A 21539-nucleotide genomic window follows, 5' to 3' on the forward strand; every position below is an offset into this window, starting at 1 on the left:
AGAGGTTCATTGTATAAGAGGCCGTAATCAAGACCATACTGAGGAAAAGAAATGCAAAAAGGCCAAATGGTTGTCTGAGGAGGCCTTACAAATAGCTATGAAAAGAAGAGAAGTGAAAGGCAAAAGAGAAAAGGAAAGATATACCCATTTGAATGCAGAGTTCCAAAGAATAGCAAGGAGAGATAAGAAAGCCTTCCTCAGTGATCAATACAAAGAAATAGAGGAAAACAATAAAATGGGAAAGACTAGAGATCTCTTCAAGAAAATTAGAGATACCAAGGGAATGTTTCATGCCAAGATGGACACAATAAAGGACAGAAATGGTATGGACCTCACAGAAGCAGAAGATATTAAGAAGAGGTGGCAAGAATACACAGAAGAACTATACAAAAAAGATCTTCATGACCCAGATAATAACGATGGTGTGATCACTCATCTAGAGCCAGACATCCAGGAATGTGAAGTCAAGTGAGCCTTAGGAAGCATCACTACAAACAAAGCTAGTGGAGGTTATAGAATTCCAGTTGAGCTATTTCAAATCCTGAAAGATGATGCTGTGAAAGTGCTGCACCCAATATGCCAGTAAATTCGGAAAACTCACAGTGGCCACAGGACTGGAAAAGGTCAGTTCTCATTCCAATCCCAATGAAAGGCAATGCCAAAGAATGTTCAAACTTCTGCACAATTCCACTCATCTCACACACTAGCAAAGTAATGCTCAAAATTCTCCCAAGCCAGGCTTCAACAGTATGTGAACTCTGAGCTTCCAGATGTTCAAGCAGGGTTTAGAAAAGGCAGAGGAACCAGAAATCAAATTGCCAACATCCATAGGATCATCAAAAAAGCAAGAGAATTTCAGAGAACCATCTATTTCTGCTTTATTGACTATGCCAAAACCTTTGACTGTGTGGATCACAACAAACTGGGAAATTCTTCAAGAGATGGGAATACCAGACCACCTGACCTGCCTCCTGAGAAATCTGTATGCAGGTCAAGAAGCAAGAGTTAGAACTGGACATGGAACAATAGACTGGTTCCAAATTGGGAAAGGAGTATGTCAAGGCTGTGTATTGTCAAACTGCTTATTTAGCTTATATGCAAAGTACATCATGAGAAATGCTGTACTGGGTGAAGCACAAGCTGGAATCAAGATTGCCAGGAGAAATATCAATAATCTCAGATACTCAGGTGATACCACCCTTATGGCAGAAAGCGAAGAGGAACTGAAGAGTCTCTTGATGAAAGTGAAAGAGGAGAGTGAAAAAGCTGGCTTAAAACTCAACATTCAAAAAACGAAGATCATGGCATCTGGTCCCATTACTTCATGGCAAATAGATGGAGAAACAATGGAAACAGTGACAGACTTTATTTTTCTGGGCTCCAAAATCACTGCAGATGCTGGCTGCAGCCATGAAATTAAAAGATGCTTGCTCCTTAAAAGAAAAGCTATGGCAAACCTAGAGAGCATATTAAAAAGCAGAGACATTACTTTGTTGAAAAATGTCCATCTAGTCAAAGCTGTGGTTTTATATGGATATGAGAGTTAGACTGTAAAAAAGCTGAAGAAAGAAAGTACTGAAGAACTGATGCTTTTGAACTGTGGTGTTGGAGAGGACTTTTGAGATTCCCTTGAACTGCACAGAGATCAAACCATTCAATCCTAAAGGAAATCAGTCCTGACTATTCATTGGAAGGACTGCTGCTGAAGCTGAAACTTCAATACTTTGGCGACTAGATGCAAAGAACTGACTCATTTGAAAAGACCCTGATGCTGGGAAAGATTGAAGGGGGAGGAGAAAGGGACGACAGAGGATGAGATGGTTGGATGGCATCAGCAACTCAATGGACATGAGTTTGAGGAAACTCTGGGAGTTGGCAATGGACAGGGAGGCCTGGTGTGCTGCAGTCCATGGGGTTGCAAAGCATCAGACACACTGAGCGTCTGTACTGAACTGAACAACAATCCTTATGCAAGGCAGCAAAAAAGACACGATGTAAAACACAGACTTGAACTTTGTGGGGGAAGGTGAGGGCGGGATAATTTGAGAGAATAGCATTGAAACATGTGTATTACCATATGTAAAACAGATGACCAGTGCAAGTTTGAAGCATAAAGCAGGGCACCCATAGGTACTCCGGGGCAACCCAGAGGAATGGGGTGGAGAAGTAGGTGGGACTGGGTTTTAAGATGGGGGAACACATATTTACCCATAGCTGATTCATGTTGATGTATGACAAGTGCCATCACAATATTGTAAAGTAATTAGCCTCCCATTAAAATAAATTAATTTTAAAACAAAAAGCTGTGCCGGGACTTCCCTGGTGGTCCAGTGGGTAGGGCTCTGCACTCCCAGTGCAGGAAGTCCAGGTTCAGTGCAGTGGGCTCAGCATTTGATGCAGTGATCCTTTATGAAGACCCATGGGAGAAATTTCTTTCATATCTTATTAACAAGTTGATATGCTTTTCCTGCGGAGAAGGCGATGGCACCCCACTCCAGTACTCTTGTCTGGAAAATCCCATGGATGGAGGAGCCTGGTAGGCTGCAGTCCATGGTGTCGCGAAGAGTCAGACACGACTGAGCGACTTCACTTTCACTTTTCACTTTCATGCATTGGAGAAGGAAATGGCAACCCACTCCAGTGTTCTTACCTGGAGAATCCCAGGGATGGCGGAGCCTAGTGGGCTGCCGTCTATGGGGTCTCACAGAGTCGGACACGACTGAAGCGACTTAGAAGTGCTTTTCAGCAGCAGCAGCAGTGCTTTTCCTGAACAACTGGTTTGGGTAAGTCTTCAGACATAATGAACTGTATAGCTCTCCATATTTCCTTGTGTACTGCCTGGTAGATCAGAGCCTAGTCTGCAGCAGGTTCACATGGCTTTATTGTATGTGTTTTATGTACATCTTCTTTATCTTATTGTTTTAAGCTCTATTTTTTTCTTCACCCTAATCTCCTTGGTTATTTTCTGTCTGCCTTATTTTACACAGACAGAAAATATATATTTTATAAGAACTGGACATGGAACAACAGACTGGTTCCAAATGGGAAAGGAGTACGTGAAGGCCGCTTATTTAGCTTACATGCAGAGTACATCATGAGAAACACTGGGCTGGATAAAGCACAAGCTGGAATCAAGATTGCTGGGAGAAATATCAGTAACCTCAGATGTGCAGATGATACCACCCTTATGGCAGAAAGTGAACAACTTAAGAGCCTGTTGATAACAGTGAAAGAGGAGAGTGAAAAAGTTGACTTAAAACTCAAATTTCAGCAAACTAAGATCATGGCATCTGGTCCCATCACTTCATGGCAAATAGATGGGGAAACAATGGAAACAGTGACAGACTTTATTTTTCTGGGCTCCAAAATCACTGCAGATGGTGACTGCAGCCATGAAATTAAAAGATGCTTTTTCCTTGGCAGCAAAGTTGTGACCAACCTAGACAGCATATTAAAAAGAAGAGACATTACTTTGCTAACAAACATCCATCTAGTCAAAACTATGGTTTTTCCAATAGTCATGTATGAATGTGAGAGTTGGACTATAAACAAAACTGAGTGCCGAAGAATTGATGCTTTTGAACTGTGGTGTTGGAGAAAACTCTTGAGAGTCCCTTGGACTGCAAGGAGATCAAACTGTCCATCCTAAAGGAAATCAGTCCTGAATATTCATTGCAAGGACTGATGCTGAAGCTGAAACTCCAATACTTTGGCCACCTGATGCGAAGAACTGACTCATTGGAAAAAATCCTGATGCTGGGAAAGATTTAAAGCAGGAGGAGAAGGGGACGACAGAAGATGAGATGGTTGGATGGCATCACTGACTCATGACATGGACATGAGTTTGAGTAAACTCCGGGAATTGGTGATGGACAGGGAGGCCTGGCATGCTGCAGTCCATGGGATTGCAGAGAGTCGGACACAACTGAGCAACTGAACTAATCTAATTTTTGAAATGAAATGGAGTATAAATCAGTTTTTAAATAGAAACTACTGAATACAGTTGTTCCTGTGGCAGATATTAAACACCTTCTTTTGCAAGCCTTGACTAAATATATTTCCTGCACTTTATATGTCTGAGGAAGGAAAGTTATGACCAACCTAGATAGCATATTCAGAAGCAGAGACATTACTTTGCCAACAAAGGTTTGTCTAGTCAAGGCTATGGTTTTTCCTGTGGTCATGTATGGATGTGAGAGTTGGACTGTGAAGAAAGCTGAATGCCGAAGAATTGATGCTTTTGAACTGTGGTGTTGGAGAAGACTCTTGAGAGTCCCTTGGACTGCAAGGAGATCCAACCAGTCCATTCTGAAGGAGATCAGCCCTGGGATTTCTTTGGAAGGAATGATGCTAGAGCTGAAACTCCAGTACTTTGGCCACCTCATGTGAAGAGTTGACTCATTGCAAAAGACTGTGATGCTGGGAGGGATTGAGGGCAGGAGGAGAAGGGGATGACAGAGGATGAGATGGCTGGATGGCATCACTGACTCGATGGACGTGAGTCTCAGTGAACTCCGGGAGTTGGTGATGGATAGGGAGGCCTGGCGTGCTGCGATTCATGGGGTCGCAAAGAGTCGGACACGACTGAGCGACTGATCTGATCTGATCTGATATGTCTGAGTAATATAAATTAAATGGTTATAAAAGAAGACAGCAATCACTGAGGGCTGGAGTGGTTACATTTAAGTGGGTGTAGGAAGTATGTGTATAGAGTGAGTAACTTCTCACAGATCCGTATGAACCCATTACCCACCTGTCTTAGTTCGTGGTCAAGCTGAGTTTGTGCAACCTGCAACAGGAACATCATGCTTTTAGGAGAGAAGGCCTTGTAACTGGGGTTTTTACTCCTCAGTGAGGACTTCACTCACCACATTTACCGCATGTAAATTTTATAAAAGAAAAAGAGGAAAACAGTACTGAAATTATGACACACACACCATGAAACTGATTAGAATTTATTGCCTTGAGGTTTTTATTTAGACTTTCAGATATACAGTCATTTTAAAAAAAAACATAAATACAGTATACTAATGCATATATATGGAATTTAGAAAGATGGTAACAATAACCCGGTGTACGAGACAGCAAAAGAGACACTGATGTATAGAACAGTCTTATGGACTCTGTGGGAGAGGGAGAGGGTGGGAAGATTTGGGAGAATGGCAATGAAACGTAAAATATCATGTAGGAAACGAGTTGCCAGTCCAGGTTCGATGCACGATGCTGGATGCTTGGGGCTGGTACACTGGGATGGCCCAGATGGATGGTATGGGGAGGGAGGAGGGAGGAGGGTTCGGGATGGGGAACACATGTATACCTGTGGTGGATTCATTTTGATATTTGGCAAAACTAATACAATTATGTAAAGTTTAAAAATAAAATAAAATTAGAAAAAAAAAAGGTATTTACAGTTCAATATACATAATATTCTTTTAATGCCTATTTAATGGTACATGATGTTGTTGTTGTTCAGTCACTAAGTCAGACATGACCTCTTTATGACCTCATGGACTGCGGCACACCAGCGTTCCCTGTCCTTCACTATCTCCCCAAATTTGCTCAAACTCTTATCCATTGACTCAGTGATGCCATCCAAGCATTTCATCCTCTGTCATCCCCTTCTCCTCTTGCCCTCAATCTTTCCCAGCATCAGGGTCTTTTCCAGTGATTCAGCTCTTTGCATCAAGTGGCCAGCCAAAGTATTGGAGCTTCAGCTTTAGCACCAGTCCTTTCAATGAAAATTTGTAGTTGATTTCCTTTAGGATTGACTGGTTTTATCCCCTTGCTGTCCAAGGAATTCTCAAGAGTCTTTTCCAACACCACAGTTCAAAGGCATCAATTCTTCAGCACTCAGCCTTCTTTATGGTCCAACTCTCACATCCATCCATGACTACTGGAGAAACCATAGCTTTGACTATGATGTGTCTGCTTTTTAATACACTGTCTAGGTTTGTCATAGCTATTCTTCCAACAAGCAAGCATCTTTGAATTTCATGGCTGCAATCACTGTCTGCATTGATTTTGGAGCCCAAGAAAATGAAATCTGACACTGTTTCCACATTTTCCCCATCTATTTGTGATGAAATGATAGGACCAGATGTCATGATCTTCGTTTTTTGAATGTTGAATTTTAAGCCAGCTTTTTCACTCTCCTCTTTCACCTTCATTAAGAGGCTCTTTAGTTCCTCTTCATTTTCTGCTGTTAAAGTGACATATCTGAGGTTATTGATATTTCTCCTGGCAATCTTGATTCCAGCTTGTGATTCATCCAGCCCAGCATTTCACATGATGTACTCTGCATTTAAGAGTACTATGGGGTCGCACAGAGTCGGACACGACTGAAGCGACTTAGTAGTAGTAGTAGTAATGTACATTATATCTAATAATGACTTTTAAATTGTGAGGATTTATCTTAGCTAGATATAACACAGGGAAATATCTCTGTCTTGGTCTGATTCAAATAATTTTTTCCTTTGGTGTTTTGATTCTGGAAAATAAATTCTTGATTATGTACTTTAGTGATACAGTTTTTTATAAATACCACATTTCTAGCTCACCACACTCCGCTACTTTTAGAGAGAGCTCAGAGAAGGCAGAATCACCTCATTTGGACTTTCAGCCAGACATTTGAGGGTGGAGGGAGAGGCATCATAGTGAGTGTGTGCCTTAGAACCAAAAAGGTTAGACCAAAAACAAACAAAAAAAATTGTCATTTGGGATTAAGTTTACACTGTTCACTCACTCTGAAAAATGCAGTTGTTGTTTAGTCAATAAGTTGTGTCCAACTCTTTTGCGACCCCACAGATTGTAGCCTGCCAGGCTCCTCTGCCCATGGAATTCTCCAGGCCAGAATACTGGACTGGGTTGCCATTTCCTACTCCAGGAGGTCTTCCCAACCCAAGGATCGAACTTGCATCTCCTGCATTGGCAGGCAGATTCTTTACCACTGAGCCACTAGGGAAGCCCAAAATGCAGAGTTGAATGTAATTACCATTTCCTTTACAATGTTATAAAGATTAGGTCATCCTAAGCTTTCTCTTTCAGAACAAATGTCATGTTCTTATGTTCTCATGTTGCTGAGGCAGACGTTAAAATACATCTGAATTAGGATGGAACCCACAGATTACCAAAGATCTATACTGCAGCAAAGATACTGGCTTTCTCAAACATAATTAAAACATTAATATCTTGCCCTTATTAAGTAGTGTCATATCAAAAACAAAGAAAAGGAAATGGAATTCTGCTAGCTAAAATTAATTGTAAGATAAAAATATCAGAGTACCAAAAAAAAAAAAAAGATATCAGAGTACCAATACCTTTAGTTCAAAGTATTTCTAACATGCTTTATGTTAATTACCTTATACTGCTGCACTATTCCTTATTAACTGAATGACACCATGCTGATTGAAACTCATAAAATTGTTGTTTTGGTAAGTGACAGATTAGCCTGAATGACAATTGTAAGATTGTAAACGTCAAATAAGGGTGCTCTGCAATTTGACAGCTTCTGTTTTATCAAGTAATTTAATAGCTCCTTTTTGTGTGTATCTATGTTTCCCAAAGGATGATATTGGAAAATTCGGCAAGTTGTTGATGCATGGTTCTTTCAACGTTTGGACAGTTCACAAAGATCGTTATAAGATGAAGGATTTAATTCGATTCAAGCCCAGCCAGAGGCAAATCTATCTATTTGAACGGGAAATAATGTTCTGTAAGATACAGTTGGAGCCCAGTGACCAGGGCCTGTCCCCTCACTACAGCTTTAAGAAGTCTATGAAGGTAAAGGTGTCCTATTGCACTTGGGAGTCAGCACAACCCTGTGGGGAGAAATACTGTTATCTTTACTTTATAGATAAAGAAACTGAAGCTTAGAGAGGTGAGGTTAACTTGTCAGATGCTACAAACAGAGCGAGAATCCACCCAGGTCTGATTCTAGAGTCAGCGCTTGTAATCAGTCACTAAACAGGCCCAGGGCTGGCTCAGGTTGCCTTTGTACTGGGTAGAGAAAAGGGACCCTATGGCAGCCTATCTGGACAAACTAATTAAAAAGTACCCTCTTTTGTCCAGGCAGAGGATTGACAGTCTTGGAGATTAGAGCACGGGCTGAATTTCATCTTCTCAACCAGGCATCTTTTCATACAAATGTAGGCAACACCTGATCCTGGGGGTCCAGGAACCCATGTCCACACCAACCATTGCCTCTTGCTTGTATGAGAAATATTTCATAGCTAGCGATCACATATACACATACATGCTCTTGTAATTAAAGTTGTTAATTTATTCATAGTGCTTTTTATTTATGTTTCATAGTGGACACTAATTCAGTTACTATTATGTAGAGATTTGTGACATACTCAGGTATTAAAGGAGAGATCACCATTTTGCTTACCGTTGAAGGCTACAGCTGTGCCTGTGGAATGATATCATCTGTGTTGTCCTCTGAAACAGACAAGATAAATGACACAAGCTGTGTTTTATGTTCCTTGGGGTTGTTAACAGAGAACAGTAAAACACTTAGAAGAAAGATGGAAGAAAAGAGATCAAGGGTAGAAAGAATTGGAGTGACAGGGATAATTCTTAAATCGGAAGAGATGGCATAGAGAATTTTCTTCTTTGTTTACAATAGTTGATGACACTTTCAATTCGCCAACTTGGAAGGGGGAGCAACAGAAAGTTTGAAATTGCCAACCAAAATGGACTTGAAAAATACATCCTACAGGTAAAATTCATGCCTTTCCCATAGGTGTCTCTCCTCTTTCCCTATCATGTTCCCATAACTCAGCAACTGTTTTTTATCTCATTCTAAAAGTCATCCAGAGAATAAAAGTCCTGTCCAATTAATGTACGAGGTGATAATAGTCAGTATTTTCTTATCTGTAATTGCAGGCAGCTTCAAAAGAAATCAGAGATTGTTGGTTTTCAGAAATAAGTAAATTATTGATGAAACAACAAAACAATATTAAAGGTAAGTTTACCCTTGCTGACTTCAGTTTGGGGAGTATACTGGTTCCACCTTTGTGTGGAATCCGTGTGGAGGTGTGGAGATTGGGGATATTGTTAAAGAAAATGATTTGCCTAGAAAATAACTGTGGGCACATTTTCATAGTACCTGGAAGCACCTGTGCTTGCTTTAGATGGTATAGGGGTTTTGTAATTGTGTGTATGTCCCTTTTAGACATGATCTCACCTACCCAATTGCCCAGACCCAATTTTCTCAATCAGAAGTCAATAATATGCAGCCCAGAGGAGGGTCCTCAACAGAACTCAGCCAGGCTGGTGCCCTTATCTCAGACTTCCAGCCTCCAGAACTGTAAGAAAGAAACTTCAGTCATTTATAAGCCATCCAGGATATGGTATTTTGTTATAGCAGCCTGAATTAAGACAGAGACTTGATGAAAATCAGTTGACCATAGATATAGACTTCTTGGTTGACAGTCTTTTACTTAAAGCACTTTTGTCATCCCACTATTTTGTAGCCTCCATAGTTTATAATAAGAGTTAAGCTATTAACTTACTAAAAAATATTTGCATGATACAGGTTGCTTTTCTCTTGCTACTTTCTAGATTCTCTCTTTCTCTCTTTTTTTTAATTAAAGGGTCATTGACCTTCAAAGTATGTTTGTTCCAGGTGCACAGCTTAGTAGTTCAGTATTTCTATACACAAAATATTGCCACAATATATGTCAAAAGGTATACTGTCTGGGAATTCACTGGCAATGCAGTGGTTAAGACTCCACACTTCCACTGCAGGGGGCACAGGTCCAATCCCTGTTCATGGGACTAAGATCCTGCATGCCACACAGCATGGGCAAAAAAATAAAAGTATATTGCCTATGTCTTCCTTCAGGAGTTCTATGGCTTCAGGTCTTACATTTAAGTCTTTCGTTTATTTTGAGTTTATTTTTGTACATGGTGTGAGAAAGTAGTTAATTCTGATTCCCTTGCATGTAGCAGTCCAGTTTTCCAACACCATTTGTTGGAAAGGCTGTCTTTTCCCCAGTGTATATTATTGCCTCCTTTGTCATAGATTAATTGTCTACATAAGTGTGGGTTTATTTCTGGGCTCTCTATATTGTTCCATTGATCTGTGTGTCTGTTTTTGTACCACTACTACATATTTTGATTACTGTATCTTTGTAGTATAGTTTGAAATCATAGCTCATGATACCATCAGCTTTGTTCTTTCTCAAGATTGTTTTGGCTATTCAGGTCTTTTGTTACTATACAAATTTAGAATTATTTTGTTTACTTCTGTGAAAAAAATGCCATTGGTATTTTGAGAGGGATTGCATTGAATCTGTAGATTCCCCTGGGAAGCATAGTCATTCTTAACAGTATTGACTTCCAGTCTGTGAGCATGGTATAACTTTCTATTTGCTTGTGTTGTCCTAAATTTCTTTCATCAATGTCTTATAGTTTTCTCTCCTTGGTTAGATTTATTCCTAGGTATTTTATTCTTCTTGATGCAATTGCAAATTAGATTTTTTCTTGATTTCTCTTTCTGATAGGTCATTGTTAGTGTATAGAAATGCAACAGATTTGTGTATATTACCTTTGTATCTTGCAACTTTATGTAACTAGTTGGCTTCCCCTTGATGCTTTTAATTTTGCCGTTTTAATTACAACCTATCTTAGTGTGGATATCTTTGGGTTCATCTTGTTTGGGACTCTCTGTGCTTCTGAACCTGAATGTCTGTTTCCTTCCCCAAGCTAGGGAAGTTTTAAGCTATTATGTCTCCAACTTCTCTCTCTCTTTTTCTAGAACCCCTAGAGTGCAAATATTAATATACTTGATGTTGTCCCAGAGGTCTCTTAAACTATCCCCATTTTTTACAGTTCTTTTTCTTTTCTCTGGCCAGCTTGGGTAATTTCCAGTATTCTGTCTTCCAGTTTGCTGATCCACTCCTCTGTATCATCTAATCTACTGTTGATTCCTTCTAAAGTATATTTAATTTTAGTTTATTGTCTAGCTCTGCTCAGTTCTTTATATTTTCAAACTCTTTAAAAGTTGCTCTCTATGTTCATCTATTTTTTAGCTCATTCAGCAGAGGGCATGGCAACCCACTACAGTATTCTTGTCGGGAGAATCCCCATGGACAGAGGAGCCTGATGGGCTATGGTCCATGGAGTCACAAAGAGTCAGACACAACTGAGCAAACTAAGCACAGCACAGCACAGCATTTTATTAGCGTCACCTTGAGCTCTTTATTGGGTAAATAAGTAATAATTATTGCTTAATAGTTCTTCTAGGGTTTTATTCTTGTTCTTTCATTTGGAACATTTTCCTCTGTCACCTCATTTTGCCTAACTTTCTGTTTTTATTTCTATATATTCTATCAGTTATGTTTCCCAATGTCAGAGATGTGGCCTTATGTAGGAGATGTTCTATGGCGCCCAACTTCTCTTTGATCACCAGAGTGATGTGTTCTAGAACTGCCTCCTCTGTGAGCTGTATGGACTTTTCTGTTGTGATGAGGCTGACTACTATAAGCATACTTATAGCCAGGGCTGGCCCCCATCCCACTTGGCTGCCAGGCTCTGGCTCTTTGAGGATGCTCCTTGCCTGCTGGCAAGGAGTACTAGGTCCTGGTGAAGTTGGCTTTGTGACTCAGGGTTCCCAGGACTAGCACTGGCCCACTAGTGAGTGGGTCTGTGTCCTGGGCCCTCTGGTGGATGAGGCTGGGTCCCTGAATGACTTGGAGATTCATGGGGTCTTAGGGCATCAGGCCTGCTGCTGAGTGGGGCTGTTTCCCAGAACCAATCATCTAGAGGGAAGATGGCACTTGCCAGCACCAGTATCCTCATGGTAGAATGAGTTCCTAAATATGGCTGCTGCCAGCACCTGTATTCCCACGGAGTTCCTAGTTTCTTCCTACCTCTCTGGGAAGTTCTACAAGATTAGCAAGTGGTCTAACCCAGGATTCTTTGAAACTATTTCTTCTGCCCTGGGTCTTAGAGCATGTGAGATTTTGTACATGCTCTTTAAGAGTAGAGTCTCTATTTTCTAGTGCCCTCTAACTCTCCCAAAAGTAATCCCCGCTGGCCTTCAAAGCGTTTGACTCTGGGGGCTCATCTTCCTGGTGCAGGACGGCTGAGCTAGGGAGCTCAATGTGGGGCTTGTATCCCTTGCTCCTTGGGGAGAACTTCTGCAAGTGTGATTATCCTCTTGTTTGTGGGTTGTCTACCGAGTGGGTATGGGTTTTAACTCTACTGCTTTTCTGCCCCTCCTATTTATCTCATTTTAGTTCCTTCTTCATATCTTTAGTTGTAGATAACCTTTTCTGCTAATCTTCAGGTGTTTCTTATCAGTAGTTGCTCTATGCTGCTGCTGCTGCTAAGTTGCTTCAGTCGTGTCCGACTCTGTGCGACCCCATAGATGGCAGCCCACCAGGCTCCCCCGTCCCTGGGATTCTCCAGGCAAGAACACTGGAGTGGGTTGCCATTTCCTTCTCCAATGCATGAAAGTGAAAAGTGAAAGTGAAGTCGCTCAGTCGTGTCCTACTCCTAGTGACCCCATGGACTTCAGCCCTCCAGGCCCCTCCGTCCATGGGATTTTCCAGGCAAGAGTACTGGAGTGGGGTGCCATTGTTGTAATTTTGATGTAGTCATGAAAGGAGGTGATCTTGTGGTCTTCCTAATCTGCCATCTTGGCTATCTCTACTTTCTTTGTCTTTTGACAGTTTGATCATATTATGTATAGGTGGGTGTTCTCTGAGTTTTTATTTCTGGAGTTTTTAGATCACCTTGGACGTGTAGATTAGCATTTTACTTTGAATTTTGGAAGTCTTTAGCCATTACTTCTTCAAGTATTAATTTTTTCAGTCCCTTTTTATGTCCTCTGGGACTCCTGTTAGGTATATGTTGATATGCTTGTTGGTGTCCTACAAGCTTTTAAAGCTCTGTTTATTTTTTTCATTCTTTTCTTTCTATTCTTCAAATTGGGTAGTTTCAATTGACTCATAAGTTCTCTGATTCTTTGCCTGCTCAAATTGGCTATTGAACCATTGAAGTGAATTTTTCACTCCAGTTATTATACTTTTCAATCCAAAATATCTATTTGGTCCTTTTAAAGTATAATTTCTCTCTCTTTATATTCTCTATTTGATGAGAGTTTGTTTTCATACTTTAGTTCTTTATATATGGCTTCCTTTCATTCTAAACATTTTTTTTTTAAGTTGATTTAAAGTCTTGGTCTGGAAAGTGCAATATCTTGGCTTCCTCAGGGACAGTTTCTATTGACTCCTTTTTTTTTTTTTTTTCCCTGTGTATGGGTTATGTTTTCTTATTTCTCTGTATGCATCATAATTTTTCTTTGGAAACTAGACATTTAAAATGCCATAATGTGGCAACTCTGGAAATCAGATTCTCCTCTATCTCCAGTGTTTGCTATTGTTGCAGTCTGTGGTTTATTTAGTGACTTTTATGAAATAATTCTATAAAACCCATATTCATTGTCCTGTGTGGTCACTGAAGTCTGCTTGCTTCATGGTTGGGCAGAAGTTTTCTTAAACACCTGAAATCAATAAACATTCGGTCTTTGCCAAGGAATTCTGTGTGGACTTTTGAGCACAACTTTAATACTCAGTCAGACAGGTGACAATTTCCTTAGCCTTCACTTATTTTTGTACAGAGTCTCAAAATTAGCTGAGGTGAGAGCATAAGGTCTTCTAAGGTTTTTCCTGAGTGTGTGCACAACCCTTGGCATGTGCACAATGGCCTTCTAGAATCTCCAGAATATTTGGAGGTTTTCAAAACCACTATGGATTCTTATGTTTTTCCTTTTACTTTTTGATTATCTTAGTTTTTCCCCAGCTGTTATCCAGTGCCTCAAGCAGCCAAGAAATTAAATAATCACCTCTATATATTTTCTCTATATAAAGAGCCCTGGGGAAAAGGCTTTTCACACTGAGCAAGCTCTTGGTCGGTTAATAAAGACAGCCTTGCAAGTAGGATATTCCAAGGAACCCCCAGACAATCAAATAATGACAGTTTTCTGGGAATGAGACTTTGAAGGGGGTCCCCATTCTGCCCCCTCCTAGAGCTGCCAGCTTGCTAATTTTCACCATGATTACAGGCTGTTGGTTTCCAAGGCTGCCACTAAGAAAAAGGAGTAGAATGGGACTAGGGTAACTAAAACACCACAAACTCACCGGTCATACTGAGATTCATCCAGTCTTCTTGAACTAAGGCTCTCCTGAAGCCTTTGTTTAATTTCCAGTGTTCTGAAAATACTGTGGCTATTTCTGCAAATTTTTTCCATGCTTTCATTGAGGAGCGAATTTTTGGAGGTTTTTTTTTATCCCTACACCATTTTCACAGATGTTATTCACTGTATTCCCTTTAATCGCTAAAAATCATCTTTGAGTAGGCTTTATCCTTCACATGTGTCTTCTCAAGTGATATTGGATAGGAAAATCCAAAACAAGCTTCATCCACTGAGTTGCAATCTTTCTTTCAGGTAATGTTGCCAGGGTTAAGGAATGCTAGTTTCATGGGAAAAACCTATCTCCTATCATTTATACTGGCAACAGTTTTTGTTGTTTAATGAGGAAAATTATATACACGTGGAAAGATAACTTTGTCCTCAGAGACTTAGCAGTAATGAAACCATTTTACACTCTTTCTGTGTCTCCTCTGATCATGAGCTTGTCAGGAGGATGTGTGGGTGGATGTGCATCATAAGATATGGAAAAAATGTAAACTAAGAAGTGTGATTGGAAAACTAGCGCATCAGTTTTCAGTCATGACCAAGAGACCTAAGTTCTTGATTTAAATTGTAAGCCTCTGCCAGGAAATGTAACAAGATCATGAAGTTAATTTTAATTTATATGAAATTAAAAGACACTTACTCCTTGGGAGGAAAGTTATGACCAACCTAGATAGCATATTAAAAAGCAGAAACATTACTTTGCCAACAAAGGTCTGTCTAGTCAAGGCTATGGTTTTTCCAGTGGTCATGTATGAATGTTAGAGTTGGACTGTGAAGAAAGCTGAGCACTGAAGAATTGATGCTTTTGAACTGTGGTGTTGGAGAAGACTCTTGAGAGTCCCTTGGACTGCAAGGAGATCCAACCAGTCCATCCTAAAGGAGATCAGTCCTGGGTGTTCATTGGAAGGACTGATGCTGAAGCTGAAACTCCAGTACTTTGGCCACCTCATGCGAAGAGTTGACTCATTGGAAAAGACTCTGATGCTGGGAGGGATTGGGGACAGGAGGAGAAGGGGACGACAGAGGATGAGATGGCTGGATGGCATCACCGTCTCAATGGACATGAGTTTGAGTGAACTCCGGGAGTTGGTGATGGACACGGGGGCCTGGCATGCTGTGATTCATGGGGTCGCAAAGAGTAGGACATGACTGAGCGACTGAACTGAACTGAACTGAAGATGGGGGGAAAGATATGATTTAATTTTGCCTTTGAACTATTTATAATATGCTAAATACATGTTATGCTAATGGAATATGAGTGCTCTGGAGGCATAATACAGAAAGATATAACAACCCTAGTAGGAAAAGTTACTTATTTTCCCCAGAAACAAACATTCTAATTACAATATTGTTCTAGAAATCCTTACTCTCTAGATCAGTGTTTCACGAAGTGTGGTTTAGGGAAAACTTGCACTAGAATTGCTTGAAGAGCTTGGGTCAAATGCAGGTTTCTGGGTCCTAGCCTAGAACTGTAAAATTAGGATTGCTAGGGTTTATGCTTGGAAATATGCATTGTAGTTTATTAAAGTTTCCGGGAAGAAGCCTTAAACAATTTTTAAAAGAGCTTTATTGAAAAAAATACAGCTTTATTGAGGTATAATTGACATAATAAATTGCACATATTTAAAGTATACAATTTGGTAAATGTTGACACATGTCCACACCTGTAAAAGCATCACCACAATCAAGATAATGAACACCTCTTTCATCCCCCAAATTTTCCTCATGTTTCTTTTTATGACCTTTCTCTTGTACCTCTTTTATCCCTTTACAGCTCTCCAAGTGATCACTGATCTTCTATCACAATAGATTATTTTGAATTTTCTAGAATTCCATAAGGAAACATATAGCATGTACTTTTTCTGGTCTAGTTTCTCCCACTTAGCATAATTACTTTGAGATACATTCGTGTTTCTTTGTGTAGCAGTAGTATATTCCTTTTAATTCCTGTGTAGAGTTCCATTGTTTGGATGTACCCCAGCTTACATACGGAGAAGGCAATGGCAACCCACTCCAGTACTCTTGCCTGGAAAATCCCATGGACGGAGGAGCCTGGTAGGCTGCAGTCCATGGGGTCACTAAGAGTCGGACACTACTGAGCGACTTCACTTTCACTTTTCACTTTCATGCATTGGAGAAGGAAATGGCAACCCGCTCCAGTGTTCTTGCCTGGAGAATCCCAGGGACAGGGGAGCCTGGTGGGCTTCTGTCTATGGGGTCGCACAGAATTGGACATGACTGAATAGACTTAGCAGCAGTAGCAGCAGCAGCAGCTTACATATCCTTTTACCTCTTAATGTATATTTGGCTTCTTTCCACTTTTGAGGTGCTAATGCTGCTTTGAAGATTTGGGTACAAATCGTTTTGCAGACATATGCTTTCATTGCTCTTGGGTAAATAAGAGTGTGATGGTTAGGTCATATGGCAGGTGCGTGTTTAACTTTTTAAAGAAATTGCTAAGCTCTTTTCTAATATGGTTATACCATCTTATACTCCCATAGCAGTATATGAAAGTTCCACTTGCTCCACATCTCACCAACACTTGGTATTGTCAGCCTTTTTTCATTTTAAGCCTTCTAATAGGTGTGTAGTAGCATGTTACTGAGGTTTTAAGTTGCTGTGATTAATGGCTGAGCATCTTTTTGTGTGCTTCCTTGCCATCCATATATCTTCTTTAGTGAAGTCTCTGTTCAAATCTTTTGTTCATTGTTTTCTTACTATTTAGTTTTGAGAGTTTTTAAAAAATATATTCTGGATACAAGTCATTTATTGGATATGTAATTTGCAAATATTTTCCTTCAGCATGTAGCTTAGTTTTTCATTCTCTTAAGAGTATCTATTTAGGAGAAGAGGATTTTAATTTTTATGAAATCCAATATTTTTTAACTTACAGATCATACTGTGGGTGTTATGTGTAATAAATATTTGTTTAAAGATAACAAAGATTCTCTCCTATGTTTTCTCCTAGATGTTTTATAGTTTAAGTTTTACACTTAGGTCTCTGATCCATTCTGAGGAATTTTTATGGTATTTGCTATGAGGTGTCAATCAAAGTTTAGTTTTGTGCACATCAATGATTGTTCTACTACCATTGTTGAAAAGACTCTTTTTCCACCAATTGACTATTTATATATGTGCATCTATTGTTGGATGCTCTATTCTGTTTAATTGCCTTAGTTTTCTATCTTGACATCAATACTGTACTATCCTAGATTTCTGTAGTTTTATAATGTCTAAAATCAGATTGTTTGAGTCTTTCAACATTGTTTTTCCTTTTTAAAGTTGTTTTGGCTATTCTATATCTTTTACATTTCTGTATATATTTTCGAATCAGTTGTCAATTTCTACAAGAAACCTTGCTGGGATTCTGATTGGGATTGTGTAAAATCTATAGATCAATTTGGTGATAACTGATATCTTAACAGTAGTGAGCTTAATCTACAATCTAAATTTTAATTAGATCACCCAATTGTTCTTTGCCCCACAGAAAAACATGTTTGTTGTAAAATCTTGGTATTCATTCAGTTAATACCTCAGAAACAAATTTCTCAAGTCTTCCTCAAGCCCTAGCACTCTATGCTCTAGGTTGTGACAGAAATGTAAAATATAGATAAGAAGCAGAAACAGACACTAGCAAGTAGTTTAGAGTGAAAAAAGCAATCAAACTGAACTGAAACATCAGCCCAGAGGCGTGGTTCCGGCCCCTTTGGTCTTCAGACAGGCAAATAGAGGGTCAATTTCACAAAACTTTCCAGCAGCAGAACCAAGTCCCCTGAGCCTGGCTCACCAAGAAGATCTGATGAAATGTCACTTCAAGTGATGCCAACAGCAAGGGCTCTAGGAATTCAGAGAGGCCTCTGCACCCTGTGACTGAGTAAGCAGAAGTGGGGCCTTGGGCTGGTTCTTGCGAGGAGATGAGACTCTGGGTGGAACATAGACGCAGGGACATCAGGCAATAGGGGAGGGAGGTTCCTCAGGCAGGTGGTCAGATCAGGAAGGTCAGGACCTCAGCCCCATCACTTTATATAGCTCTACACCCTGCTTTATCCCTACACTGTCACATCCCACTCTCTTAACTAAAGGGAAGAGTGTGACCCTTGCGTGGGACCCAGCAGCACAGGTCAAGGAGGGCAGCGGGCACCGTGGTTTGGGACAACTTCTACGTATACTTCCGTTGTGGCCTGACCACCTGTGACTGGGAGGCCTGGGGACACCAGAAGAAGTTCAGGCTCACTGGGGAGGGGCTCTGGCTGCAGGCGGCTTTGCAGGGGAACATGGTGCCTGGTATAAGGTCTCTCCCTGTCCTGGCAGGGACCTGAGCCTAAGGCAGGAAATCCAAGCTGCAGGCCCATCGTAGCACCTGGACAACTGCCCATCACATGGGTAACGAAAGTGGACCCAGGAACCTTTGAAAATTACTGAGCTGCCTCCAAGGGAGCACGTTCATTGATGACCTGGAGCCAGGCTTGAGAGGTTCCTGGATAGAGTGGAAGGAAATGAGGTTGAGAGAGAGGGAGGTAAACCTCCAGTATCAGACTGAGGCGTTAGGCTTTAACACAAGTGTAGGTGGTGAGGGCCACTGGAGGTTGAGACCTGGTGCTGTTCTCACAGGCTGGAACAACACCCAAATGAAGAATGTGATTCTTATCACTGTCCCAGAAACTCATGCTGTTTCCCTCACCAAGTCAGGTAATTTGGGCTCAGGTGGAAAAAATGAGCACTTAATGTGCACATTGTTTATTCCTTTATTCAGCACTAATGGAACTCACTGTAGAAACCTGGATGGACCAAGAGTCAAGGCACACAGGGAATGGCAGGATGGCCAGAGAATGGGAGGGATGCCAGGCCCAGGTAAGCCAGGATTGCAGAAAGGTTTTCCAAATGGCTAAGAAAATAAGACCAAAGCCTACACACTTTAATAAATTTTTATAGTATTCTGTGTGTCTGCTGCTGCTGCTGCTGCTGCTAAGTCGCTTCAGTCATGTCCGACTCTGTGGGACCCCATACACGGCAGCCCACCAGGCTCCCCCATCCCTGGGGCTCTCCAGGCAAGAACACTGGAGTGGGTTGCCATTTCCTGCTCCAATGCACAAAAGTGAAAAGTGAAAGTGAAGTCGTTCAGTCGTGTCCGACTCTTAGCGACCCCATGGACTGCAACCCACCAGGCTCATCCGTCCATGGGATTCTATGTGTCTACATGTGTATAAAATCAACGTGTAAAATCTATTCAAATTGGCTTATGTTTGAGAGTTAAAAAGTGAAAGTGTTAGTAGCTCAGTCACATCTGACTCTTTGCGACCCCATGGACTGTAGCCCACCAGGCTCCTCTGTCCATGAAATGCTCCAGGCAAGAATATTGGCGTGGGTTGCCATTTCCTACTCCAGGGATCTTCCCAACCCAGTAATGGAACCGGTGTCTCCTGCTTTGCAGGTGGATTCTTTACCAGCTGAGCTACTGGGGAAGCTATGTTTGAGAGTGCTGTTTTTTGTTTTTTTTTTAATTTCATACCAAGGAAATCTACGGTTTGAAGCAAGCACTAGGTGTGTACTCATTTTTAAGAGGTGTCCAGTGTTGCAGATAGTTTCTATTGATTCTAAATAATTGTGTGTGTTCAGTCGCTAAGTCATGTCTGACTCTGCAACCCCAGAACTGCAGCATACCAGGCTTCCCTGTCCTTCATTCTCTCTCAGTTTGCTCAAACTCATATCCATTGAGTCAGTGAAGCCATCCAACCATCTCATCCTCTGCCACCCCCTGCAACTACATAATTGCTTTCATTGATTTTGTTCATCACTTAGCTTATTACAAGGGATTTCCAATTAAGTTTTAATTTAGTTTAACTTTTGTAATTAAAAACTATTAGCTCCCTGGCCCCACTGCTAGCCTCGGGCATCTCTCCCAATGCTAGGTTGCTGAGTTGCAGTTGAGTCATACCTGCCATTTTGAAACCTACTGTAAGTGCTTTTGCCTCTGGCTGTCTTCTGTAACTTTTCTATGACCTCCAATTCTACTCCTATTGTCACGTGGCTGCCCTGCCTCCTACTTCGCTGACTAGGCAAGTGTACCCTCTGATGTTAAGTCATTCAGCTTCTCTCTTTCTACCCGGAACTCTCCTGATCATCGTCCTTCCTCTCTGCATTCCTCCTTGTCTGGAGGAGGATACACTCATACTTCTTTCAGGGTTCAGTTCCTTCTGGTGCTCCTTACCCATCTATTCCTGCCCACTTAGAAACTCTCCATCTCTAATTCCTCTCCCTGTTCCAAAGCACTCGGGAGGTACCCAATAAACACTTGCTGAATAAACCCGTAGCCTGGGATTCAGTTCATGTACAGCTTGCTTAGTAGAGGCTCCCCTAAAATAAAGAGAGATGATAGTGATGGGAAGGGGCGAGGGCTCTGGTGGACAGCCGAGTCTCTTTCCCTCCTCTCTGTACTCACTCCCTTAAGGAGTACCCCTATCACAGTATTGAATGTGCTGTATTATAATTTTATGACGTGTTTAGCTTTTTCTCCCCACTAGACCATGAATTTTCTCTAGGGCACAGAGGTTGCCTTATTAGTTTTAGTTTCCCTCAGGCTTCATATTACAGAAGAACCTGGCACTCAGGTAGATGCTCAGTAAATGTTTAGTGAATAAATGAAAGAACTGATTGAATAACTGATCACATCAGGCTAGCAAACTACTCTGTAAGACAAGCTAGGAGGTGATAAGCTTTAACTCATCTCCTCACCTCTCCCATTTCAACATTTGCGGCCAGTTAGGTGTTAAATACGTAATCTGTCAGGTGGAATCCCTTTAACATTCCTTTGTTAAATGTCATCCAGAAATCTGGGGCAAGTCTTAGACCACAGGTGGAGGAGGAATAGGAAGCAGGTCCATAAAGCTTTAGCTGGGGAAAATCTGGTGTGAGGCAATACCACTCCTGCCATAGAGAACCAGTGTAGGGAGCTCATGTGTATTTCTCTAAAGCAAAGGCAATGAAGTGGAATTTGTACCCTGGATTGAAAATATGGAAAGAGCTACCGGTAGCAAGGAAGACTCAGTCACCAACACATGTAGGAGTCAAGGTAAGCTCCAGTGGTAGAGTGGGGCATGAAATCAATAGGGGTGATGCCAGCTGCTTAGAAGCTGAGGAAGATAGTACCCGAATCTCAGCCCTTCCTTAATCATGTGAGTAAGAAGAAAGGTATAAAATCAACTTCCTGCTATTCATTTGCATAGATCCAGTTAGGCCAGAATGAAAATGAGGGCAAATATTTCACATTGAGAAGTAATTTCCTCACTGGAAGAGCTGTCCTCTTAAGGAAATGGTTGTAGGTTAAGAGCAT

At 41.0% G+C, this 21539-nt stretch overlaps 1 protein-coding gene across 4 annotated transcripts in view; it reads left to right on the top strand.

The window, feature by feature from the left end:
* Positions 1 to 21539, top strand: part of MCF2L2 (MCF.2 cell line derived transforming sequence-like 2) — a 259746-nt gene that overhangs the window by 224046 nt on the left and 14161 nt on the right. For all 4 annotated transcript variants that reach the window (XM_005201629.5, XM_005201631.5, XM_005201630.5 and 1 more), the window contains 3 exons: positions 7564 to 7779; positions 8627 to 8719; positions 8887 to 8965. In XM_005201629.5, coding sequence (XP_005201686.2) covers positions 7564 to 7779; positions 8627 to 8719; positions 8887 to 8965 — 388 coding nt within the window. The remainder of the gene's footprint in view (positions 1 to 7563; positions 7780 to 8626; positions 8720 to 8886; positions 8966 to 21539) is intronic.

The sequence above is a fragment of the Bos taurus genome, chromosome 1 (genome assembly GCF_002263795.3).
Source record: "Bos taurus isolate L1 Dominette 01449 registration number 42190680 breed Hereford chromosome 1, ARS-UCD2.0, whole genome shotgun sequence".
NCBI classification, from domain to species: Eukaryota; Metazoa; Chordata; class Mammalia; order Artiodactyla; family Bovidae; genus Bos; species Bos taurus.